Source organism: Spinacia oleracea, chromosome 5 (genome assembly GCF_020520425.1).
Source record: "Spinacia oleracea cultivar Varoflay chromosome 5, BTI_SOV_V1, whole genome shotgun sequence".
In the NCBI taxonomy this organism is placed as follows: domain Eukaryota; kingdom Viridiplantae; phylum Streptophyta; class Magnoliopsida; order Caryophyllales; family Amaranthaceae; genus Spinacia; species Spinacia oleracea.
The window spans coordinates 100,002,212-100,029,120 of NC_079491.1; the positions used below are offsets into that span (position 1 = coordinate 100,002,212).

At 35.9% G+C, this 26,909-nt stretch overlaps 2 protein-coding genes across 12 annotated transcripts; both read right to left on the minus strand.

Moving 5' to 3' along the window:
• Positions 1–2,022: 2,022 nt before the first annotated feature.
• On the minus strand, positions 2,023–22,957 carry LOC110790612 (uncharacterized). Of its 11 annotated transcripts, none has more exons than XM_056828683.1 (16): positions 22,531–22,956; positions 22,115–22,334; positions 19,931–20,131; positions 19,770–19,840; positions 8,197–8,359; positions 7,360–7,953; positions 5,693–6,073; positions 5,520–5,595; positions 5,378–5,441; positions 4,253–4,388; positions 3,969–4,082; positions 3,783–3,893; positions 3,555–3,630; positions 3,090–3,225; positions 2,873–2,971; positions 2,023–2,512 (listed from the first exon to the last, which is right to left on the minus strand). In XM_056828683.1, exons 1-12 carry the CDS (start codon positions 22,836–22,838, stop codon positions 3,828–3,830), a joined length of 2,394 nt encoding a protein of 797 aa, XP_056684661.1. In that variant the 5' UTR covers positions 22,839–22,956; the 3' UTR covers positions 2,023–2,512; positions 2,873–2,971; positions 3,090–3,225; positions 3,555–3,630; positions 3,783–3,827. The 11 variants fall into 11 exon arrangements, with proteins under 11 accessions (XP_056684661.1, XP_056684660.1, XP_021851094.2 ...); XM_056828682.1 differs by having other exon boundaries at positions 3,090–3,479; XM_021995402.2 differs by having other exon boundaries at positions 3,756–3,893.
• On the minus strand, positions 13,739–16,330 carry LOC130460901 (uncharacterized). Its single transcript, XM_056828688.1, has 2 exons — positions 16,188–16,330; positions 13,739–14,900 (listed from the first exon to the last, which is right to left on the minus strand). Exon 2 carries the CDS (start codon positions 14,458–14,460, stop codon positions 13,849–13,851), a length of 612 nt encoding a protein of 203 aa, XP_056684666.1. The 5' UTR covers positions 14,461–14,900; positions 16,188–16,330; the 3' UTR covers positions 13,739–13,848.
• Positions 22,958–26,909: the final 3,952 nt, after the last annotated feature.

Consider the following 26,909-nt stretch of genomic DNA (forward strand, 5'->3'; position numbering starts at 1 on the left):
GCAAAAAACCATAATTGCCAGAATCTAAATCAAATGCACATAATAAATTAACATAATTTAGTATACATACTTTGTGATGCGTGTCTTCCCTACCTGCTCATGAAACGAACAAGAACAAGTTAGAACGCCAAACGTCGTTCCTCCGTAGAAAGCCCACAGCACGTTCGGATCCGCCTTAGGTCGTACCAACTAGGATATACACTAAGGTTTATGAATTCGAGTTCTCACTTTCTGTGATAAGAAAAGTATGTTGTATTGATATATATAATTCATGACCATAGGCCATCGATTTATAGGAAATAGGAAAAACCCTAAAACAAATTAGGCAGTTTTGAGAAATTTCCCAAAACCACAAAACCCTAGGCTTGGCCGGCCACCTTGGTGCACAAGCAATTCCTTGTGGGCTTGTTGTGTGCGTCAGTCTAGCAGCGCTGGCCAGCTCCAGCCGTGTGCAAGCTGTGCGCTGGACTTGGCGTGCTAACTAAGCACACTGGGCCTTGTTGCCTGGCGTGCTTCAATTCGATGTGCGCTGGGCCTTGCTACCTGGCGTGCTTCGATGTGCTTGCGGGCTGGCTTGTCGAGTGATGGGTTGGCCTTAAGCTGGCATGTCGCTCGTCGAGCTTCCGATTTGTTTTTCCGATCTTATTTCCGACTCGAACAATATTTTCCGTTCCCGGTAATATTTCCGATTCCGACAATATTTCCGATTTCGTAATATTTCCAATTTTGATAGTATTTCCGTTTCCGACAATATTTCTATTTCTGATACGAACCATATTTCCGTTTCCGGCAATATCTTCGACTTCGGTAATATTTATATTTCCGTAATGGTCCATATTTCCGTTTCCGGTAATGTCTTCATTTCAGGAAAATATTCTTTCTTTGACTTTTAATGGTTTTTCAGCTCCCACTGAAACCAACATACATCATTTCCGAATATCCATAATTAGAGTATTTACTGAATATAATATTCACCTAAATACTTGATCTGTTCACATACTATTCGTGTGACCATACGTGTTCAATCAAGAGTAAGTTGTGGCATTAATATTATTAATTCAACTTGAACTGAAGCGATGTCTAGCTAAGCATTCAGATCACATGATGTCACTGAATAATCAACTTGCTTAATTATTACTGAACTGCATTTATTAGACTTAGCATTAAATGCAAACTTTGACCAAAGATATTATTTCCTTCAGAAAAGAGGTCATCCATTTTTCCATGATACTGCATAAGTATTTTTGAAGAAATCCAAAAAGTCTACCTTTTAGTTCACGCTGATCCGCGATCCACTTTTCTTCATCTTTTTGAATTAGCACCTATAATGTTGCAGGCCTTCCGTTCATCGGTAGACTTGAAGAAGAAGTTGGTGACGACTTGGTCCGCGATAGCGTCCCATTTTGATCTCGACCTTTGTTTCTAATAAAACCATTGAACATTTGCCGAAATTGCTTGGAGAGCCTCTTTAATAGTTGAAATATCTTCTTGGATGTCCCCCAACCTTTTCTTGAAATACTTGTATTCTCTTATACTCCATACGACCATACCCCACGCACACATCCTTGTTCTAACATGTTGGAGTTTTTGTTGAATAACGAAAAGTTTGGACCCCTGCATTTCTTTTTTTCCATTCATTCCTCCTCATTAATTCAAACCAGCGGGTCCATAATCAAGGCCCAAGCTTCCAACCTATATGGTCTTTTTAGACCACGGGTCTTAGGGCTAAGATCAATCATTATTAGGCCATGATCAGAGAGGAAGATCGAAAACAAGTTCTCCATTCATCATTGCAATAGGCCCTATCATGTTGCTCAAAGATTGTTTCATCGCAATCTTTATTGTTTGTCTAATTAAAAGACACCCAAAATGTCCACACACTCATACTTTCTCCCTTTTCTTTCATTAGCAACACATGCTATTTTGACTTCTACGCTATCTATATTGTAACTTTGACCATGATTTCTTTTATCATATGTATAAACTACGTACAAACGTTGTTGAATTTAAACTATCCATGTATATTTTCAAAATATAAACTTTTAATAATTCTTATAAATTTATGATTAAATATACTGACAATTAAGATTAACAATTGTGAATGTCAAAATATCGCAAACTGACTTATGGTGCAGAAAAGAGGATATTCACTGAAACAGACCCTGAATCCACTGACGAACGTGATAAATAAGTTATGTACAAAAATCTATTTAAAGTAAGGCGAAACTGTAGTTGTAGATCGACATCTCCTCTTTCTTTGGAACCACCTTTTAGCTTCATGTAATCACCTATCCATTCTCCCAGCGTTTTCTATTCTAGGATCAGAAGGAACCGTTATAGTGACACGTGACCATAGGCGAAGTAGCTAGAAGTGTTGAATGATTCCCACTCGAACTCAAGATAATATTTAAATTTGCTAGTCAATGTTGAGGGACATAAAACTAGTCATTCCGTGCAGCATCCAACGTCTTAACGATGAAACTATACCTGTCAGCAGCTTCATCATATCAATCTGCAACAAATATGAGTTAGTCATCTGATCTTTTATGTATCATGAACATATAAAATGATGTAGCTCAACGCTCAAGTCTTTCATGTTGAAACACAAACTTAAAAGGGCTATAGGCTCAAATCTTGCATTCTTAACAACGGTTTTTAATATCAGTATAGATTACACAAGAGGTAACACCCTAAGTTTACTTAGCTTTTTAAGCTTCTAGAAATAAAATATCCAACATCTATGAGAGTTTTGTGCAATATAGGAGATAATGGAGATCATTTCCAATTCAAAGATTAATCATTTCTAACACTTTATTGAAGTTATAATGTTTTAAGGAATTTAAGTGGAGAAATTATACAATTTGATGCTTACCTCCTTTCACATCCAAAGTCAGCCTTGCATTTAATCCGCCCCACAATAATATTAATATGCGGACTCCTTCTTACGCTTGTACAAAGTGTATATTGCAGTCTGCATTATTAACAAGAGATCGAATAAGAAATTTAACTATTGAGAAACTCTTCCAAGCAGAGGTTTTAAATGAATTAAGAGGCCAGCACCCTAAGGATACAAGTAAGCATATACTTACTGCTAGCAACTTAAGCGAGTGCAATGGTAAAACGCGGTCATCATGATCAGCCGTCAGTATCATGGTTGCCGGATACTGTATGTATCTCCCAAAAGAGTTTTCCCATGGCCTTCTAACATTATGAGGCGGTGAATATCTAAAGCATATTCATTTCAGCCAAAACAGTGTCAAAAGGTTTCTATCATAGCTAAAAGAAACAGTTCAGATCAATAAAAATCAGGTACTGAGAACTGATTCCCAATTCGATCAACATTGATCATCTCAAATCAATCCATTTCTAACTAAGTAGTAGTTATTACAGTACTTAAGTTCAGATGGTTAATAACTCAATTATCGACTTAAAATCTTCCTCTTTATCTGAACAACCAAAATTCGCAGTCCAAGCATGCCCTATATACATGGAACATTGATCAGTATAAACATATTTTGAGAAATCAAGTGTATTGACTTCAATTGACAACTTACCTATAGTAAATTTGTGAAATCGAAGCATGTTCATGACACCAACATGAGCCAAACCACAACCGAAAAGATCTGGACTCTACCTCAATTATATTAGGAAAAACAGGCTATTAGTTATTAATTACTCCCAATTTACGAGTAATATAGTTTTGAAAAAGAGTTTCATATATTATACGAAGTATACTATTAGGTAAAACTGAGTACCTGATTTATGCAAGCACCAACTAGTACCTGGTACTGACTCAGAATCACGCCTTCACTTTTGAGTAGCAATTTTTAGTCAGTCCACGAAGCATTTACCATCTTAGCCATAAAGCCATAACGATCTGCTGCCTCATCAATCTACAAAAGGTTGCAAAGCATAGGTTAGGTTATACCTGACGTTTTCAATAAGAAATCACATTAAAGGGTACCAACCATCTTTTGAGTTGGGCGTCCTGCTCCATGACCAGCCTTGCACTCAATTCTACCAACAATTGGATTCTTTTGAGGGCTATTCTCCAAGCTTGTGCAAAGAACATGTTGCAATGTCTGCAATATAATACATATTTTAGGAAAGGAAAGGCATTTTGCATGATATCAATTAGTGACAAGAAAAAGCATGCAGTGAAGCAGTGTTGATGTGAACGAGTTGATGCACTAACGTTTACTTTCATGTAATAGTAGTTGCAAGTACGAAGTAATAGTTCAAGAGAACTTACAGCCAGAAATTTAAGTGAGTGCAAAGGCACCACACGGTCATCATGGTCAGCTGTCAATAACATGGTAGATGGGTACTGTGCAGTTCGATCAGATGATAGCTCCCATGGTCTCCTAACATTGTGTAGAGGCGAGTACCTGTAAGCAAGAACACTCTATACTCAGTGTAGGAAACTTAAAGGAAAAAGAAGTGGATCTGAGTCATCAAATGTTCAAATATCAATCTTCAGCATCCAAGGACAGCCATCTACTGGAAAAGAGAGTTTCCCGTACAACATTGTAAACACATTGGGTGAATAGTTGAATCCACTGATGAGCGTTGCACTTTCTTCGTCAGAGCGGCCCCTCTAGGACGATCCTTTTTATCAACCATGGTCTCCTTGTATTAACAGATTACATGGACTGAATAATGACAATTTTTTTACAGAGAAACTCAAGTACTATTGCTGAACCGCTGAATATAGAAACAGGTGAGTATCACCTAACATATATGTACTCTCTGGCTCTCTGCCAAAAAAAGCACTACATAATATTGTTCCTTATTTTGACAGAGTCACCTAGTACGCTTGCCATGTTGGACACGACATGTTGAAATCATCTAACATATTCAATGGGAGTATCACTTAAAAAGCCTAAAATTCTTGCAAGACTTTATGCAAATCATCACGCATATAGATTTAGAAGCTGAAATACTGGAATAATTACATTGGAGAAGGGACACATCATCACACACTCGCATTGGATAGAGTTTGTGGAGGAGAAAGATTCACATAGGCAAATAAGAGTAATGACATCTAGATCCATAACTGAGCCTAACCTTTTGGGATTAAGGCTCTAATATTGTTCTTGCTGTTCTATAGTGTGTACGAGGATGTTTTAGCTTTTGCATAAATTAAACAAAGGCAAACTACACCAAGGTAAAGATTATGAGCAAAGAGATTAGCAACAAAAAACATATTTTCTTTGCAAAATCAAAGGTGTAAGAGGTAAGTTTCTCAAATTTCATAAAAATAGAACAAGCAGTACACGACAAAGTATTCAGTACCTTGTAAATTTGAGTAGTTTCAAAACTAGAGCATAATATTTATACACTCAACAACCAATCTTGAAGATATGATATTACTTACTTTATTAGCCAGTGGAATTCATCTTCTTTATCAGAGGAACCATAATCCGATGTCCAGGCATGACCTGGAAAAAGAATTATGTATCAGCAAAGTATACCAATTGTAAGAAAGAACCACTTCTACTACAACAATGCTTCCTCACCAATAGTAAATTTATGGAATCGAAGCATGTCCATAACACCAACATGAGCCAGAGCACAACCAAAGATGTCAGGTCTCTACATCCACAACGACCATAGGAGAATGCTATGAGTTAATAACTTCTAGGGGTGAAATATTCGAAATAAAATAGAAGTGCAAGACGCTAGCAGATACCTGATTAATACAAGCACCAACAAGAAGCCCACCATTACTTCCACCTTCTATACACAGCTTTTTTGGCTGGGTATAACCATTGGAAACAAGAAACTCACCAGCAGAAATGAAGTCATCAAAGCAGTTCTGCTTCTTTGAGATGGATCCTGCCTTATGCCATTCTTCTCCATATTCACCACCACCACGGATATTAGCAATGCAAAAAACGGCACCAAGGTGCTTTAAGAGAACAATGCGACTGACACCAAAGGATGGTGTGATGCTTATGTTAAATCCACCATAACCGTATAATAAACATGGATGTGATCCATCCAAAACAATTCCCTTTCTTGCAACTATGAACATTGGTACCTTAGTACCATCTTTACTGGAAACAAAAACCTGATGGCAGATGGGAAAGAAGATGAAAATAGTGAAACAGAAACCTTGTGCACCTAAAGTCCTAAACACACCATTCACACAGTCACACACCCAAAGAGGGGGGTGAGGGTGGCAGGAACAGCATGTATTGATAGAGGATAAAAGGTGACAGCAAACTAGAAAAACCATTAAATAGTTTTTAAAAAATTGACATAGGGGGCACACAATTCTGGAAGTTTATAGATTTTGAACATTTTACAAACAAAGGCTACCACTTCCAACACAGTATTCACAGTTACTCATCTGCAGACTGATTTATATTTCCAGAATTTGAACATGAATACAGTCAAAGGACGAAGTATAATGAAAAAAAATACACCACCAAAAAATACAGAAATTTGACATCACGTATATCTAATGAAATTGACATTCAAATACATCGCATGAAAGAGATTCCCGCCCAGGAAAAAAGGAGAAACTTGTTCAAAAGATTGTTTTTTTTTTAATCAAACTTCTAGTTGATACTTCGACAGTCAACACGATTCTATTTCTTAGACACTATAAAAACAAAACAAATCAGCAAGAAAGTTAGTAACTAGGAAGTTCCTCAAGTTCCTTTACTAATTGGGGTTATGATTCTAGAAAGGAAAGAAATACTCCTAATATATAAAAACACATGCTCTATAAGAAAATACCCAAAATCATCATATTCATAAAGTAGAAACAAAGACATACTCCATATATGTGAAGATATGTTACGTTTGTTGATCTCTATTCTATTCAACAATTCATTTGGCTGAACCGTCCAACAAACTACAAAGATTCATTTGATTCCAAAACGTGCTGTGATATACAGTTGGCTCTTTTTCTTTCACATTTCTCGTCTACAGAGGTGGTACATGAAAGAAGCAAGTTACTAATTAGCAATGAACTCAGGGACAACATTTAGCAATGACTTGCACACATTAGTGCCCTATTGTCTAGAGTCATTTTTAAAATCACTTTATCATATGTTTTCAGCTTTGATTCAGAGAACTCCTTGATCATAAATAAGATCAGGTGTCACAATAGATTTAGACAGACATATACATAACGAACTTCACATCAAGGTATATTATCTCTGTTGTCTTAAACTTACAAAGCATGTACATGACTGACAATATTTCAAAACTAATTGGAAACGCCAAAGTCGTGAGAAAAAGCAAGCACAACAAAAGAAGAAACAAACAGAGAACGGCTTAACATTACTTAACATGATCAAAAAATATACTCCGTAATATACAGACAACAGGAGTAAGAGAATATACCTGATCAACCTGAAACTCATCACGATCAAATTTAGGGACAACAATTTCTCTGAATATCTTCAATTCTGGAACATCAGATTTTAAGTCACAATGGTAAATTATGCCTGGAGACAGGAAGCTTGTAATCCTAAAAAACACCACACTGTCTTTTCTCCTTGCAGAGATGTCATCGACTGATCCAATGTCAAAGGGTAAGTTATGCAATAGAGAACCGGTTTGAAGATCTCTAACCTCAAGGACATGCTTCACATCAGTTAAGTAACAGACAAGAAGATGGTTTCCATTGACAGCCCAGGCTGATTCAAGCACATCCTTCTCAGACTGCGGAATGACATCAGTCCATACTCCCGGGGCCTTCAAATCAACGCGAACTAACTTATACCTCGGAGCCTCCTTATTAGTTCGAAAAATAAATACTGTATCATCATTAGCAACAGTGTTGTAAGCCGCATCGAACGTATCAATGAGCTTTGTGAAAGGGAGCAAGTCTTTTCCCTCACGAAAACCATCAATCCCATCAGGCAGTGTTGTTAAATCTAAATAGTACAATTTATTCACTACTTCACAGCTCTCTGAAGTAGATAGAAGAAGATACTGAAAGAAGAGAAAGAAGACGTGATCAAAAGTTGAACATTTCCAAAACAAATGTATCGATGATATCCAAATGCAAAATACCTGATATCTCAAGCTATTTGCATCATTATTATTGTCATTATGATTACCCCATTGCCTCAAAGAGGCTCCCGCAAGAAGCGGGTTATTTCAAGTTATTTGCATATTGTAACAAAAAAGAGTAAGTACAAAGATAGTGCTAAGTTGTCATAGAGCAGCAATTACCTTTCCATCATCTGTCACTTCGGCCCCAAATAAGTGTTTCGGGTTCTCAGGGTCTCTCCAACACACAATATCCTCAGACTGGTCAGTTCCAAGAACATGATAGCACAGCTCTTGGTTAAGGTTAGAATTTGTCTCGGTTCCAGCATCTGATGTTTGCCCTTCACTGCACCAGAGATTCAAAGTTATACGATGAAAGAAAAATGATAACATATCTCTAAGGTTATACGATGAAAGAAAAATGATAACGGAATTACATGGTTAGTGTTTCAAATAAAAGAAAAATAAGTCAACCTTACCCTGCCAACTGCCCCCTTCCCCCCCCCCCCCCCCCCCCCCCCCCCCCTTCGCCCCCACCCACCACTACAATTGTAAAGGGCAGAGAGAGGGAATTCCCTAAGAGAAGCCGAGAAGGTCTTCTAGTCATTTTCCAGGCTCTCCAGATTCCCTTCTCTGTCTTAGTTCTCTTTCGTCCAAACTCTCTCCTTTACCCTCCGACCTATCTCCCCTGTACGGCTCTGCCATCCCCACCATCCTTGCAACTTGCTATCACCACTCTCGCCCTCCTCATAACCCTCTCCTCTCATTTTACAACTCTATTTTCGAACACCAATAACTTGGAGGCATTGACCATTTCTCCTTTTTCCTTTTCTAATATTCCAATTCCACCATCTTCTACAAATCGGTAATTCTTCCATTTTATATCCAATTTTCTTCATTTTTTTAACGGTCCATTTAGTGCCGTTTTCCAAATTTCAAATAGAATATATAATTCCAATGAGCCTACAAAAAAGGAATTTGATGAGAATAAATTCTTATTGATCCCAACAATCATTGAAGTTAAAATTATGATGTGCGGTTGTGCCTTTGAAGGCATGACTGTCAAAAAAATGGAAGTTGGTATGCCTAAATTTTACCAAAGTGGGCAGAGAGCTAAATGGACTGGTATCATGGTGTGGAGGGGTTAGGTTGAGGGGAGAGAGGAAGTGGTGGTTCAAGGAGGTGGTAGGATAGGGAAAGGGCAGAGAGAAAGGGTCCAAAGGAAAGTGTGATAGAGACACACAGGCTTGGGTAGTTAGGAAGCAGCAAACTGTGGCGGAAAGTTGCGACGTTGGTTATATTCAGTATTGGATTTTGGAACTCTTTGAGATTATGAGATTTTCGGTATTGGATTTTGGCATTAAATATATAGTTTAGTTTTTCTGTTGTTGTTGCACTTCCGCCATCATTAAGGACATTTGGGATAAAAAAATCATCACCTCATAGTTATCTCAGTTATATTAAAAAATAAAAGTTTAAATATTTTGCAACACCTCAGGGTTACCTAAATAATTGTTGACTTAAAAGTTTCCATAGTTTTGGTCCAAAATAAAGTGTTGAATGTTGAAACGTCTTTACCCATGTTGAAGTCTTCGATAATCCAAAACGGGTACTTTACATGAAATGAAACATCTCTGTAACATATCCCATCACTTATTAAGTAAAGGCAATTTGAGAAACATGACAATGTTGTTTGGACATCCCAAACAGTATGCATGATTGTCATTTCTAATCAGAGGGAAAGATTTTATATGGAAACTGCGGAAAATTAAACCCCTTACGCCCGTTTGGTAGCTGATAATAAATGATGGGAATGGGAATAAATCTAAGTGTTAGTTGGCAAGAAAAAGAACATCATGATGTCCATGGTAATGAAACATTATCTCAAACTTTGTGTTTTTCTTCATAAATTTGCATTCTCATCCAATACCACTCCCCAAATGGTAATAGATGGTAATGGAAATTTATGAAGAAAAACATAGATAATTCTGAGTGAAGTAGCATTGCCATGGGAATGTATATTGATTTTCCTTACAAATTTACATACAAATTTGTTCTCATTGACATCATTTATGACCGGCTACCAAACGAGCCGTTAAGATTCTCCCTTGGCTGGATAAGTCCTACACTAGGATAGCCCTAAGCCCCTGTCTTTACAAAGAATTTCACGGCCATTTGTGATGACTGCCTAAATAATAGCAAGATTAACATGATCTAAAACTTATTCTAGATTCTCTGAGTAATCTCAGCCATGAAGCCAACTGATCCAAAAACAATTCCAACTGATCCAAAAACAATTCCAACTGATTCAAAAACAGTTTCTTGTCTCAAAATGTTAAAATCAAGATGTTACACTTCAGATAGAGTCCGGACCCTCTATGACTTTATGTTTCAGATGTACTCCCTTCGTCCAGTAATAAACTCCCTATTTCTCGCTATATACTTTCCCACACTAAACTTTCCATTATCCCCTTGGCTGAGGGGTTCACTAGATCAATAACTATATACTAAAAGACACCAAGAATGACATGCGTCCTTAATTTTTATTTAAAAATATTTATTTCAGTTACAAAAAATTTAAAATTGTTATGAGTCAAATATCCAATTTGTGATTTGGCCTTTTGTGGATCCGACAAGTATCCGGCATCTGCATATCCAATAAGAGTAGTATCTTTTCTTGGTTGGTAGAGTAGACCAAGATCCGGTTTTCCTCGTAGATAACAGAATAAATGTCTTATTCCATTTCAATGTCTCTTTGTTGGCGAATTGCTATACCTGGATAACAAGTTCACGGAAAAAGCAATATCGGGTCTAGTATTATTAGCTAAATACATTAAAGCGTCAATTGCACTTAGGTAAGGTACTTCAGGAATAAAAATTTCTTCATTTTCATCTCGAGGTCTGAATGGGTCATCTTTCATATTCAAAGATCGAACGACCATAGGGGAATTCATTGGATGTGCTTTGTCCATGTAAAAGCGTTTCAAAATCCTTTCTGTGTAATTTGATTGATGGACAAAAATTCCTTCTTTCAAGTGTTCAATTTGTAGTCCAAGACAAAATCTGGTTTTTCCAAGATCTTTCATCTTAAATTCTTTCATCAAGTATTTTGCAGTTTGCTCAAGCTCTCTTGGAGTTCCAATAATATTTAGATCATCCACATATACTGCAATGATAGCGAATCCTGACTGGGATCGCTTAATGAAAACACAAGGACTGATTTGGTTGTTTTTGAATCCTTCTTTCACAAGGTATTCACTAAGACGATTGTACCACATCCTTCCAGATTGTTTTAGCCCATAAAGTGACCTTCTCACCTTTATAGAAAACATTTCTTTATGCTTGTGGTTTTCTGGTAATTTTAGTCCTTCAGGGACTTTCATATAAATGTCTGCATCAAGTGACCCATACAAATGTGCGGTCACAACGTCCATTAATCGCATTTGCAGTTCTTTCGAACTGTCAAACTTACCAGAACTCTTAGTGTAGTTGCGTCAACTACTAGAGAATATGTCTCTTCATAATCAATCCCTGCTTTTTGAGAAAAACCTTGGGCAACTAGCCTTGCCTTGTATCTTGTGACCTTATTGTTCTCATTTCTTTTTCTCACGAATACCCATTTGTGTCCGACAGGTTTTACACCCTTTGGTGTAGTGGATATTTTCCCAAAAACTTCTCGTTATTCAAGGGATTTTAGTTCTGCCTGAATTGCCTCTTTCCATTTTGGCCAATCATGTCTGCGACGACATTCATCCACTGTTTTTGGTTCAGGGTCATCATTATCAGATATCAATTCAATTGCAATCGAGTAAGAAAATATTTGATCAACGATAACATTTTTACGGTTATAATGTTTCTTGGTTGAAACATAGTTAATTGAAATTTCATCGTTGTCGACTTTTTTATGATTTTCTTCCTCCTCTTTAGGAGGATCATCTCTATCTTTATTTTCCTCTTCATCTGGTCTTTCATGACCTTCTTTTGGAGGATCAATATTGATTTCATTTGTTACTCCATCGGGCCTCTTTACTTTTCTTGGCTTAGAATCTTTTGAACCAAATGGCCTTCCACGTTTTCGTCGTGCCATAGACTCATTTTCAATGGCCTTATTATCAGTGGGAATTTCAATGCGTGCAGGTGCATTCTCTGCTGGTATATGTGACTTTGTCGCCTTCTTTGTGTCCGTGAATGCATCAGGCAATTGATTTGTAACACTTTGTAAATGAATAATTTTCTCGACTTCTTGTTCACATGAATTTGTTCGTGGAACAAATATTGACAGTTGTGTTGCATTCCATTGATTTCAATCTCCTTTTTCCGTGGGTCCACTTTCTCTCCCCCTAAGGCTGGGAATACTGACTCATTAAAATGACAGTCAGCAAACCTTGCCTTAAATAAATCGCCAGTCATTGGCTCAAGGTATCTAATTATGGATGGGGACTCATACCCAACATAAATTCTCAGCCTTCTTTGTGGACCCATTTTTGTGCGTTGGGGTGGAGCAATGGGAACATACACGGCACAACCAAATATTTTTAGATGTGAGACATTTGGTTCTCGGCCATATACCAACTGTAGAGGTGAGAACTCATGATAAGCTGTCGGTCTCAATCTTATTAACGCTGCCGCGTGTAAAATAGCATGGCCCCAAGCAGATGATGGTAATTTTGATCGCATTAACAATGGTCTTGCAATCCATTGTAGCCTCTTGATCAGTGACTCAGCGAGACCATTTTTTGTGTATGTACATGAGCCACTGGATGTTCAACAACAATTCCAATCGACATGCAATAATCGTTAAAATTTTGGGATGTAAATTCCCCAGCATTGTCGAGTCTTATTTTCTTTATTGTGTGGTCTGGGAATTGATTTCGTAATTTGGTGATCTGGGCAAATAGAATTGCAAATGCAACATTTCTACTTGACAAGAGACTCACATGTGACCATCGTGTTGAAGCATCGATCAATACCATAAAATATCGGAATGGTCCACTTGCAGGATTAATTGGCCCGCAGATATCTCCCTGAATTCTTTCTAAAAATGATGGAGATTCAACAGCGATTTTGTTTTTGGATGGCCTTATAATCAGTTTGCCAAGAGAGCATGCAAAGCATGTCAGTTCATTTGATCGGGGTATTTTAACATTCCTTATTGAATGCCCGATTGAATTTGCTACAATCTTGTGCATCATTCTTGTTCCAGGATGACCGAAACGGTCATGCCATAATGTGAGCAAATTCTTGTCATCTAACTTCTTGTTAGATATCATATTTATTTCAATTGGCCGTATATCCATACGATATAGCCCTAAAGAGTATGCTGGCAATTTCTCATAAATATGTTTCTTGCCACATTTTTCTGCCGTGAGGCATAAATATTCTTTTTTAGATCCACTGTCATTGTTTCTAGATGATATCAATTTTGACGCACATCTTTGAAACTTAAGAGATTTCTTCGAGATTTACTCAAATATAAAACGTCATTAATAATCAATTTTGTTCCATTTGTGAGCACAATGCATGCTTTTCCAGATCCTTCTATTACCTTTGTTGTCCCGAAAGTTGTATTGACATTTGCTTGGTACATTGTTAGTTTTGAAAAATAATTCCTATCTTTTAAGATAGTATGTGTTGCTGCATTGTCCAGAAGACATTGGTACTTGGAACCAACTTCAGGTAGATTCATATCTTCATAAATAAATATGCAATTAGTTTAGAGAAACGATTATAACAAAATACTTTATTCATGAAAATTAGAAATTCATAACAAGGTAATCGAAAAATACATAAGAAAAATACATAAAAACGATACATGACATAGTTTAGATGGGGTATTTATATGTTACTATTATCCCCAAATATCAGATCATTGCCATTGTCAGGGTTATCATTGAAGAAATCAAATACATCAAAGCTTGGCCCTGAGGGATTTTCCTCATCTACATGATTTGCCTCGGCAACTTTTCCTTTGCCTTTTATGGAGGTTTGGTACAGATCTACCAAATGTTTTGCAGTACGGCATGTTTTCCCCCAATGGCCAGTCATGCCACATCTAAAACATGTGTCTTTCTCTTTTGAGGGGGTGTGCTTTTGATTTCCTTGTTGATGCCCTTTGTGATTATTATTTCTAGGGCCCAGATAACCCGTGCCATGACCACGACCACGTCGGTTTCCGCGTCCTCTACCGCGGTGGTTAAATCTTCCACGTCCACCTCTATGGGCAACATTTGCCTCAAGTGGGTTTGAGCTTTCAACGGCATTCGCTTTATTGAATGTCATAGACCCAGTTGGTCTAAGATTATGGTTCTTTAACAGAAGACCGTTATTCTGTTCAGCATCCAATAATAGAGAAATCAGCTCAGAATATCTCTTAAAGCCTCTCTCTCGGTATTGCTGTTGCAATAAAATATTATTCGCATGAAAGGTGGAGAGGGTTTTCTCTATCATTTGATCTTATGTGACCGCTTGATCATAGTATCTCAGCAATGATACAATTTTGAATAACGTAGAATTATATTCACCAACACATTTAAAATCCTGGAACCTCAGATTGGTCCAGTCAAATTGAGCCTTTGGCAGGAGCACCCTTTTATGGTGTCCATATCTTTCTTTAAGGCTATCCCACAACTCTTTGGGATTCTCCACCATCAGATATTCAGTTTTCAGGCTATCATGTAAATGATGCCTTATGAGAACGGTAGCTTTGGCCTTTTCCTGCTCGGTGGCAGTTTTGATTTCTGTGGTGCCTGGAACCATTATATCTTTTATGGTATGATCCAGTCCTTGGGCCTTCAAGCTCATCTGTGCATCAACAGTCCATTCCAGAAAATTGTGCCCAGACAAGTCTAGCACATTAAATTGTCTTTTCATCAAATCTCCCATTTTAACTACAATCAAATAATCATTAAACTTAGTAATCAACATTATAATTGATTAATCATATTCATAATAATTAACTATTAAAATTTTATGTTTTCTTCTCCCCCTTAGTTTATTATTATGAATCACACATGAATAAATCAAATAAGTCATGATAATAACGTTAATTAAAAGCGAAAATAATGATAACATTAATAATAATATTATACATATGGTTAAAAAAAAAAATTAAAATTAAAATGCAACAAAATGCAATAAATACATCAAAATGGAAAATGAAGTACTACAAAAATTATGCATTTTGTTCTTACTTGCCGGAAAATAAACAAAAAAATGGAGATCTTCATTTGTTGAAAATTATGAAAATCATTAATGCCATAAGAAGGACTACTAAGGCCATCATTAAAACAAAATATTGTTTTAATTTTCTTAAATCTTCCTCGAAGGTGAAGACGTGTGGAGGGTTGGGAAAATTAGAGGAAAAAATTGTGTGATTTTGGATAAAAGGTAAGAAGGAGATAAGATGTTGTGTGGTGAAAATGGGACGGGTATTCCCCCTTTTATAGGGGATAAATCATGATTGCATTATACAATTTGTTACAATAAACTGGTATATTATAGTCTGAAGAGGTTAATAATTTTATTACTTACTACCAAAAAAAAATGTCAGTGTGGATTTGAAAAGAAATAATGGATATACAGATTTAAAATTGTAAAAAGATATCCCCTGGGATGCAAGCCGTAATGGTCCGAGAACCCTAGTATGTTTAAGAGATCGTGGGTTCGAAAAACAAAAATAAAGATGTAGCTGAAAATAAAGGCTACATTGTTTTTACCAAAAAAAAATTATTTTATTTTAAGTCTAGTCTACCTATATGCATGTAGGCATGCAAAGGAATAGTATGTATATGTAATGATAATGCATGGCTAATATTACTATGCATGCAGGTAGTACGTAAGAATGCATGAACAAGAAAAACAACCAAGTGCCTTAAATATAGTACACAACCAATTTTTCCTTTTACCAAGTTGATCATAAGACCGATAGTAATGTGAACTCTCCTTTTATGATTGAAACGAGTGATTAGAGTTTCTGATATAGAGGATCCCAAATATGGGCAACTATAGAGCATACTCCTCAAAAACATTTTCTTAAGAACATGTAACACTTTTTCTAAATTTGAGTAACAGGTACCTGATGAAAAAAAATTGGTGTTGATAACGTGTTGTGAGGTAATACGAAAACTGAGAGTTTTACTAACAGATAGAAGTTTTACAAAACTCTGATGTATTACCCGGATGAGTTGCTTCATGAACAATTTTGGAGATATATGTTTACGATCATCGTGCGACAATCTTGCAGATAAACAAATCTCTTCCTTCAAAGAGGTTTGAACAGTTGGTACACAAACTTGGAATGCGTCGTCTTCGTGAGCTATACTAAATTGAGGGGGAGTACTATATGCACTGCACTCTTTTTCCCTTCGATCAGGTTTTTATCCCACTGGTTTTTCCTGACAAGGTTTTTAATGAGGCAGTATACGAAAGCCTATAATCACAAAAGTTGTATTTTTCACTAGTTATGGTCTTTAAGCCACTAGGTTTTACCTAGCAAGGTTTTAATAGGACAACTAATACTCATCCCGAGATGGACATTCAAGGGGGAGTGTTATGAGTCAAATATGGTGTATGAATGTCCAAAACACCATTTAATGCAAGAAGCTTTTTTCTACCACCTAGTCTATTTACCTAGTAATAGAGTTGACAATCAATAGTGGTTTTTCACCACTATAAATAGATGTAATTCTCTCATTCATGAAGCAACTCATTCGAGTAATACATCAGAGTTTTGTAAAACTTCTATCTGTTAGTAAAACTCTCAGTTTTCTTATTACCTCACAACAAAAATCTCTAATTTCCTTAATGTTTTTCTTTTTCTTTCCTTCTATATAATAGACTATATATGAGAGGAAAAATTATTTTAAATAATCCAACTTTTCAGCGATTTTCTGTTAACAATCCAACCTTTAGATTATTATCAAATAATCCAATGTTTACACCCATTAACTTTAGTTGCACCCAACAGGTCGTAAGGTCACCAACGCAAAACCCAATACAGCAGGTAACCTATTTACGTGTCATGCAATTATTCGTTATAATTTATTTTATTTTTAAAAAAAAGAAGCTTATATTTTTCCCCTTTTTTTCGTTACATCTTGTTAACTTTCTTCTTTCTTTTCTCCTTCCTCCTCTCACCTTGCTGCCCAGCCATGGAAAAAAACACAAAAAAACCCTCCGAAAATAAAGGAAAAATAAACTCAATAATGTGAAAAATTGCTAACCATAAAAGAGTGGGAAATTATCTAGCAAATTCCAAACACGAATTAGCATCACTCAAGAAATTCTCATCCAATTGTTGAGCACCCACAAGCTGATGAACATCAAATGGTGCATTACCATACCTAGATTGTGAAACCCGAAAAATCGGGCCATGAATAATAACAATATGAGAGAGAAACTGAAAACCATTTAAGTTAACTGATGGGGTTTCATTCGAAAGAGGCTGAGCAATGTGAGCATGGTTTTATAACTGAATTACGTGCCTCATACTCTCATTGCTTGATTGGATGTTTATACACAAACCCAACTTCTATAATATGACAATATTGATTTATATAATTAATCTAATGTCCATTAGTACTCTAGTAGTTTTTTGGGACCGTTTGGGAGGAGAATGAAAGAAGGGGGGGAGCGGTGAGAGACGAGTCCATACTATTGTAGATGTTTGAAGATGATGAAGATAAAATGGTGCTGATTCTGGGTTCATGAATTGGGGAAATAGTGAAAGAGTTGTGGGCTGGAAAATGAGAAAACCGAAGGAGGGAGAAGGAAAGGAAGGAGGCAGGAAAAAAAAATTAAAGAAATTTTAAAGGTCGACCTTCGTAGCCGGTCTCCTGTCACATGGGTTTGATAAAAGTTAATCAGGTGCAAAGGTTAGAATATTAGATAATAATCCATAGGTTGGATTATTAACAGAAAATCGTCGAAAGCTTGGATTATTTAAAATAATTTTTCCAATATGAAAAAAATTACGATTTCATCTATTATGGTAAGAATCTAAAATAATATTTCCTCTGTTCTTTTTTAGTTCACACACTTTATTTTGGACACATATTAAGGAAAAAGTGATAAAGAAATGTAACACACTAACCATGTAGGAAATTTTACATTACAAAACTTACCAAAATAAGAAGTGTGTGCTAAAAGAACTTTCCCAAAAATGAAAGTGTGTCTACTAAAAAAGAATAGAGGAAGTATACTAACTCTGATTTGAAGAATTTATGCTAAGAATGGAAAAAACTACAATTTTTATTATATTACTTTCCTAATGTACGTAGTATGTAGTTAGTTACTAATAGCAAGTATAAAAATATTATGATTTTAATATTTTAAAAAGAAATTCATAATATTCTAAGCCTACAATAGTTAAAAAATAAATAAATTACTCCCTCCGTCCCAAATTACTCGTTACACTTACCTTTGTACAAAATTTTGGGTGATAAGTGATTGTTTGGTTATCAATTGTTTTTTATTGGAAAAGTAGATGTGATAGGAGTTGGTGGAGTATTTTTTTTAATTGAATGAGAGAGGGTGTGGGGACAAAAAGTTAGTGGGAAGAGAGAGACAATATAACAATTATGGAGTCATTCCTAATTTAGAAGGGTAACAACTAATCTGGAACGGAGGAAAAAAGAAAGTGTAACAACTAATCTGAGACGGAGAGAGTATTTGTTATATATGTCCATACCCAAACTAGAATGTACTATTTTTTTTCTTTCTTTCATTACAATGTAAAGCAAGTGTTAAAAAGTGGGTTCAACAAAACTACTCGAAACTCGATTAGATGTCCGGTCTAGAAAATAGGGTTTTAAAAACCAATATGGTTATTGGATCAGATATCATATCCGAAAACTTGGATAGCGGATACAGGTACGATTACGGTTACCGATCAATTCTAAAAACAACGGGTACCTAATAACGACGTGATAAGTTTTTTCTTCTTTTTTTCCAACTTCAGCATTTTGGTCGAAACCCTAAACTCCTAAAATTATACTAATCACTTTATAATTCGAATAAATAATAATTTTCTCTTATTCTAAACAACTTATGATAAAACTTTATTTTATTATACATTTATCAAAAATTCTTTTAAATAAATTAGTCTGGAACAAAAAAAAAAAACTTTTAGTAACATCCGTGTGTTATACGAGATCTAACCTAGTACTCCCTCCGTCCCTTAATACTCGCACCGGTTTGACCGATGCGGAGTTTAAGACACTTGAATTGACTTATTTATTTAATGGATGTTATTTGATAGTGGGGTATTTTTTTAATATAGTTAGTGGGAAATGTGTAAGGGATGAGGAGTGGTAAGTGCTGGGCATGAAATTTTTAATTACTTTTTTGTATGGAGTAGGGGTGTAGGTATTTTAGTAGGTAAGTGTGAGAAATAATATAATCTTGGTAAAAACTTCCATTTATAGAAACGATGCAAGTATTAAGGGACGGTCCGAAAAGAAAAGCGTTGCAAATATTAAGGGTCGGAGGGAGTATAATATTTTTTCTATCTCCATCCTTTTTACTTTTTTATTCTTATTTTTCTCTCCACCTTTCTCTAATCTTAACTAAGAAGAAATAAAGTTAATAAACAATACTCATTATCTTATTTATTTATTATTATTCTCCTATACTTCTCAAAACCCCACCATCATTCCCTCTCCTAAATATGTGTGTAATGAGAAATGGCCCAATTAAGAAGTTTATATTGAGATAGAGGGAGAACCAATAGCAACTTTCCAAAAGAAACAATGACTCACTTGGGTGCTGGGTAGCGGCTATAGAAGAAACCTTTATTGTCATGCGTCCAAGTAATACCACTAAACTTAACCTGCAGTAACAAAATCCACATCAAGTAAGCACAATGCCTGCTTGTACTGAAAGACATTCTTTACAGAAAATTAGAATGCTATACACTGACCCAGGATAGAGTGTCAGGTTCAGCCCCTTTATCTTGAATTCTCATTACTTTGATTGTCACCCAGTCACTCCCACTTGTACTCAAACCATATGCAAAATATTTGGCATCCTCGCTTACAGAATAAGTGCTCAAAGCCACAGTTCCATCCTCACTAAGCTGATTAGGATCAAGCAGCACCTCTGGCTTTCCATCCAGGCTATCCTGGAAGAAGTAATGAAAAGTATATGTAAGATTAACTAGATAGAAAGACTCAATTCAGAACCACTAAGGTCCCAAGAACTCCAAACAATGCAAACATTGACTCAAACTAAACTATTAATAACATATGTGTTAAAACCATTTCTAAGAAGAGAAAGACTGAATCAGCTAAAAGGGGAGAAAAAACCAACAATTGAGGTTGTATTATGATTGCCGACCAAAGTAGCTTAATTAAGTAAATGTGTTGCAAGGAGGTGATAGAATTGCAAGGGGTAGGGGAAGACCTAAGAAAACCTGGAGGAAGGTGATTGCGCACGATATGAGCTTTCTTGGGATTGAGGAAAACATGGCGTTGGATAGAACATAGTGGAGGGATAGAATATACATTGATGACTTCATTTGACTTATACAACTTCCATTTCGACTCTTCTTACTTTTACTTATTTATTTATGTTTTTTATTTTTTTATTTTTTTATATTATTATTTTATTATTTTTAAATGTACTTATTTTACTTATTTATTTTAAAATTTACTTATTTTTATTATCCCTTGAAAAATTTACCAAAAAGGAACTTTTGTAACCCAAATTTTGCGAGAAAGGACCTTATATAACTTTTTTTGTGAAAACACACTTTAATGTAATTTTTTTGCGAAAACACACCTTAATGTAACTTTTTTTTTGCGAAAACAAGCAAATGGATGTTTCCGGCATTGACTGAGCTTTTTCGGCCATTGACTTGCACGTGAAAAGCACGTGTGGCTTTATTTTTCTAACTGCAACCAATTTTCCACCAAAATTCTAAGCTTTAAAACCTAAAGCTGAAAAAATCGAAAAAAATCAAGTTTAAAAGTTCAAGACTCGGGAAATAAGTGTCTTTAGCCAAACTTAAGCCACAGGTGCTGGTCACGTGCAAGTCACTGGCCGGAAAAGCTCAGTCAATGCCGAAAACTTCCCTTAGGTTATCTTTCGCAAAAAAAAATTTACATTAAGATGTGATTTTACAAAAAAGATTATATAAGGTCCTTTCTCGTAAAATTTGGGTTATAAAATATCCTTTTTTGGCAAATTTGCCTTACTTTCATTAATTCAACTTTCTCCCTCTTCCTTGTTTATTCTTTAACTTCCCACCCCTTTCTAGTTTGATTGGTGACAATGACGATCTCCTACGACAATTCATGTTAGCCGACCCCTAAACATTTTGTGACTAAGGCTTTGTTGTTGTTGTTGTTGTTGCTGCAGCAGCATGACATGTACTCGACAACCAGTAAGTCCTACACATAATAAAAGGCTTACAAATTACGAGTATAGCATACTTTGCTTAATTAATGCAAGGTATTGGTCAACCAACTAGAATAGCATATCGTTCACGAAACTTGGTACAACTTCACAAAACGTTGTTTTATTTACATTGAGCTGAGAATTGATAACAAATTAACAACTACGTCCTCGTGTACCTATCCAAAGACATTAGCTTTGAGAATAGTTTTTCAAGCAATATAAACAGAAGTTTCTCAAATAGCTTGTTTTAGTTCTTTCCACTGAAATTCTAGTTCATTTGTACTTCTTCCTAGATTCATCTCCTGGCTGCATTGTCTTACCTGATTCCATCTCCTAACTGCATTATCCTTCTTGATTTCATCTCATTACTACACCATACACTCCATCCCCACAATTTGCATCTTGTTTGACTATTTCAACCTATTTATATGTTTCTTCGCCCCCTCCCCCCCCACCCCACATTGGCCATTGTCTTCTTTAAATTACTGATATATTTGTTATTCCAAATCCTTCTAACACGAAATCAAATCATAAATCGCTGCCTGAAATCCTGCTAGGATAATCAAAGTTTACTAATCCGATTTCGATGTGAAGCAACACAACTGAGATTACAACATCAGAAGCTGTCATCAAATCAGAAAATAAAACACATGTTACACTATACAATACAATTATCTTATCAATGGTGAACTCTTAGACTACAAACCTGAACATAAAGGACAATTTGCGGTTGGAGGCCAGTGTTATGGAAGTAGAAATACTTATCACAACGCTTAAACGGAACATAAAACCGCGGATAATCGAAAAGCTCAGTCATCTTCTCTTTAAACTTATCTCTTGTCTCGCATTCTCCAAGCACTGAATCAGTTAGCTTCACTTGATTCTCCACAAACTCCTTTGTTTCTTCAGAATCCGGATCTTCAACCCTAAATCATTAAAAACAATTATAAAAAATAAAAAATAAAAACCCCAAATTATCACCCCAAAAAAAAAAAAACCGAATTCACTGAAAAATCATCCAAAAACCCTAAATATCACTGTAAATCAAATTCAAAACCGAAATCGACGAAATAAACTACACGGGAAAAAAAATAGAATTGCAGAAAAAATTGAAATGTTAACCAACGATAAGGATCGGCGACTTGGACGCCGAAGTAATCATCGACGACAGAATCGTCACGGCGTGAGAGCGGATAATGCAACGGTTTGTGTGAGGCGGACGCCATTGAAGAGAAAGTTGAGGAGGAGGTAAGAGGAGAGAGAAAATGGGAGGAGTTGAGAAGAGTTGGTTTGTGTTTTTGAAGATGACAACAGAAATGGTTAGAGCTGTGTTTGCAATTGGGTGAAGAAGAAGAAGTGCGAGGGAAGAGGAGGAATCCTGCGCACATTCGAAAATTGGAATATCCAACAATGGACCTCCGAGACAACATCTTTGCGTTGGGAACTGATTACTGATTAGTTAGGTCTTGTAGTTAGGTACCATCAACTACTTTTCTACTTCAAACACCTCTCTAGTAAGACAATTTTGGCAACCCATTTTTTTGGGCGGCGAAATCCGGTGATGATTATATTATCCATTCTTTTTTTTTTATGCATACCTATTACCTAGGACCAAAAATCAATTAATGGAAATTAGAATTGGAATCGTAATCGGTTGTGTGAGGGCCCAAAATGGCTCCCCCGTTTTGGGTACAAGTGAGTCGACAGTCCAAATGGCAACCAAGTAATTCGATTAAGTCAAAGCCTTTAGCACGGAAGAAATAGCCCTGCAGGTCTAACAGTGATACGGTCCAAAATGTATCATCTATGCTACTATAAATAGTTGTTATTCTCCATTTTGTAGAGACACTTGACATTTATTACAATACATACTTATTATAATTGAGAAATCGATTACATATTTCATTTACTTACCTATCTTAATTAGCTTTGTTAAGATCATCTATACCTATTACTCCCTCCGTTTCTTTTTGTTTGTTACGTATTCCTTTTAGGGTGTTTCACAATGTTTGTTACGTGGGAGAATATTTCCTTTTATAAACTTATTACACTATCATTTTTTGTGCCAGCTTTTAATTTTAATTGGTCCAACTTTTTCAACTCATTAAATTTCTTTTCAATTTCCCAAGTATGTTAAGTTATCAATCTTTGTGCTTTTTCATTATTGGTTCATTTTTATAAATAAAAAAATCTTATTGGTTGTTATAATAATTAGTGGATTGAGGTTTTACTTGAGTTTATTTTTTAATGAAAACACTAGAGGAAAAATCCTTATAAGTTGCTCATTAAAAGTTGCCCTTATTAAACAAGGGCAACTTATAAGAACAAAAAAAATAAAAATAAAAAAATAATTAAAATCTGAACTTTTAATTCCAAACAAAGGCAACCTTTAACCTTTAGGAACTAAAAAAAGAAACCAACACTGCCTCTCCTCCCTGCTCTCACCCTGCAAACCATCTCCCTGCTCCCTCTCTCTCTTCGCCGCATTCACCGCAGGCCGCAGCCACCGCAGGCCGCAGCCACCAACGAATGCTCTGAAAGATTTGAATTTCTTTCTCAAATAATAATTTTCAATCTTCGTGTTTTGTTCTTCATTTTAGGCAAAGAAATAAAATAAGATCCTACGGCTAATGCAGCAATCCGTGCTCCATTTCCCACGCGCAGATCCATCTCGCATTTATCAAGCTTTCTACTTCTCCTTAGTCCCTGGGAATTGGAACATAAGTGTAAGCAGCAACCAGTATCTAATTCCCAAGAAGTAGAATTAGCAAGATTATAAGGTATAACATACATACCTGAAGGAGAAGCGACGTTTCCGTCTTTCTTTTCTTCCTTTTGTTTAGGGTAATCTCGTTTGTAATGACCAATTTCATTACAATTGAAGCATTTGCGATGTAGATGGAGAACGATCCTTCTTTATTTTCCTCTTGGAGGGCGCCACTTGTCCTTTTGGAGTAGATGGAGATGCACCCTTGGTCTGGATCTTCCACGGAACCTTTTTCTTGATTTTCTTAGTCTTTACTTTTAGTGACGCTTGCTTATCATTTACAAAGTCCAATTCATATTGATTAAGCAAATAGATTAGCTCACTAACAGTGTTTTCCCTTTTCTTGGAGAAATAGAGTGGTTTGAATTTCTTATAACCAGGGTGAAGAGAATTCAAAAGTATTCCCGCAGCTGTAGAATCTGGGAATGGCTCACCAAGTAGCTCAAGGCGGTTGAGAAGCCCAACCATATTCTTTGTATGAGCTTTAATTTGTGTTCCATCTATCATTTTAAGATCAATGACCCTTTCCCTTGCCTTTTGTCTTTCGACATCAAAGAAACAACCCAGTGGAGCATTAAGCTTTAGACCCCCAAATGAATGTACCAATTCAAAGACATTTTGGTCGACATGTTGACCACCATGTTGGAATCTACCACGACATATATCCCTAAGATGCCTTAGGAGTGCCCATGGCTCATATGCAATGAACCTTGCACTCCAATCCTTTGGGATTGAGCCAAGAATAAGATCCATCACTAGCGACATGTGGTTCGCCCACGCATAGTGTTTTTCTAGAATCATATCCTTTGAGTAATAGTTGGGGATGGGATTTTCAACAACATATTCAGTGTTGTTCCACCTGAGGACTTGCCGAAGCTTCCTCTCCCAATCAAGAAAGTTTGATAGGTTCAGTTTTATATCCAGAATTTCGGTTACTTTGATTGAGTACTTGTTTGGTTTGCGGCCATTTGATTACTACATTTGAAAAGAATTTGCAATAAATAACCATTCATATCTTAATAACTTTGAAATAGTGAGAACATGCAATCATTAAAGCTATTAAACATTTCATTCATGCAAAAGAAAAACATGGTCCAAAAATGAATGAAACGATTCCAAGACCCTAAAAGTCCTAAATCCTTAAGCAGCTTTGGCATGTCTTAAGTCTTTTAAGATTCTAGGTAAGCAAAACCTATTGCTAGTAATCTCCAAATTACTCTTGGTTAATAAATTAATACCATAATTTATCCCATTGCCACAACATATGCCATTGCTGTTTGAGTTATAACCACAATCAATGTGTTCCTTTGGGATACCTTACCATCTAAGTAACCTAAAATAGCACCTCGCTTTGGCGGAAACCTACTACGTTAGATCCTTAGAATTTTGTAAGTGCTTGATTTGGAAGGCAATTTTAAACTCAATATTACTTTGGACCTAGTTGTTTCTATGTTGGTTCGATTATTTAGTGAACTAAATCTAATCGAGCATACAAACAACATTCATGCATAATATACATTCATTCATAATATATATAGTGCATAAATTAACTTGGTGAACTAGTATGGCCCAAAACTTTGTCCTGAAGCATCCAATCTTCTTCACCACCTTGTTAGCCTGACATCGTCTTGAACTTTTTTCAATGCTAAAACTTTAAAACTTTACATTCAAAGTTAAAACGGTTCGCAGACCGTATTTAAAACTTTACATTCAAAGATAAAACGGTTCGCAGACCGTATTTAAAACTTTACATTCAAAGATAAAACGGTTCGCGGGCCGTATTTAACTATCCTAGATTGGCCATACTAGTCACTTTGAGTACCTGCATTACATAAACTATATATTCTATGCATTCATCCATTCGTATCCTCAAACCAATGGCCTAATTAAATATGCAAGTATTTACGTGATTTATTTAAAAATCACGTTCACATGAAACGCATCCTAAAAGATTAACCAATTCCAAATTATTAATCCTTAGAATTTATTGTAATCAAAATTTAATTTAATTAAAATAAAAGTGCCCTACGAAAATAATTAAAATAATTATTTCATTTTAATTTCATTAAGAGGCTCCCACTCAAACCAATATTTTATTTCGGATTAATATTAAATATTTAATTAAACTCACGGCCCGGCCCAAGTTAAATAAAATAATTAAATCCGTTAGCCATTTAATGCAAATATTAATTTTAAAGCCCAAACGAAAAAAATGCCAAATTTTGTGCAATACGGGCTAGGCTTGCGCCTAGCCCAGCACTGCCAAGTGCGTTGTGGCCGTACGAGGCCACGAGGACCAAGGCACCTCCCTCGCAAGCCCATCGCACACACCGTTGTGCTCGTGCTGCTCGCAAGCCAAGGTAGTGATGCCCCTTGCTTGCTCGCAGCCCGCAAGCCAAGGTAGCAGCCTGCCTTGCTTCGGTCAGCGCGCGCTGGCACGCCCAACTTTTAAATAAAAAACGCCTAATCTGATAAGAGATCAAAATAATAATAACATAAACACAAAATTTTAAGATTAATACTTCAATTTTGCGGATGTTTCACCAATCAGAGAAATCCTTTAACTTTTTTGCAGATTGTTTCAATATGATAAAAAGAATACACTAGTTTCAGAACCAGAATCCAAATTCCACCAAATAAAACATAATCATAGCTATAATTAACGAGCATGATAAATAATAATTCAAATGATGAATGGAAAACTTAAGAATCAATCTCATAATAATACTAATCT

Bases quoted from the DNA above. Each gene is read 5' to 3' on its own strand.
- LOC130460901 (XM_056828688.1), bottom strand. From the start codon at position 14,460: ATGATAGAGAAAACCCTCTCCACCTTTCATGCGAATAATATTTTATTG.
- LOC110790612 (XM_056828683.1), bottom strand. From the start codon at position 22,838: ATGTTGTCTCGGAGGTCCATTGTTGGATATTCCAATTTTCGAATGTGC. The intron at 5,442-5,519 runs GTGAGGAAGCAT...TTCTTTTTCCAG, and splicing joins ATTCCATAAATTTACTATTG to GTCATGCCTGGACATCGGAT. The intron at 4,389-5,377 runs GTAAGTAATATC...TCTTGCTTACAG, and splicing joins GAATTCCACTGGCTAATAAA to GTACTCGCCTCTACACAATG.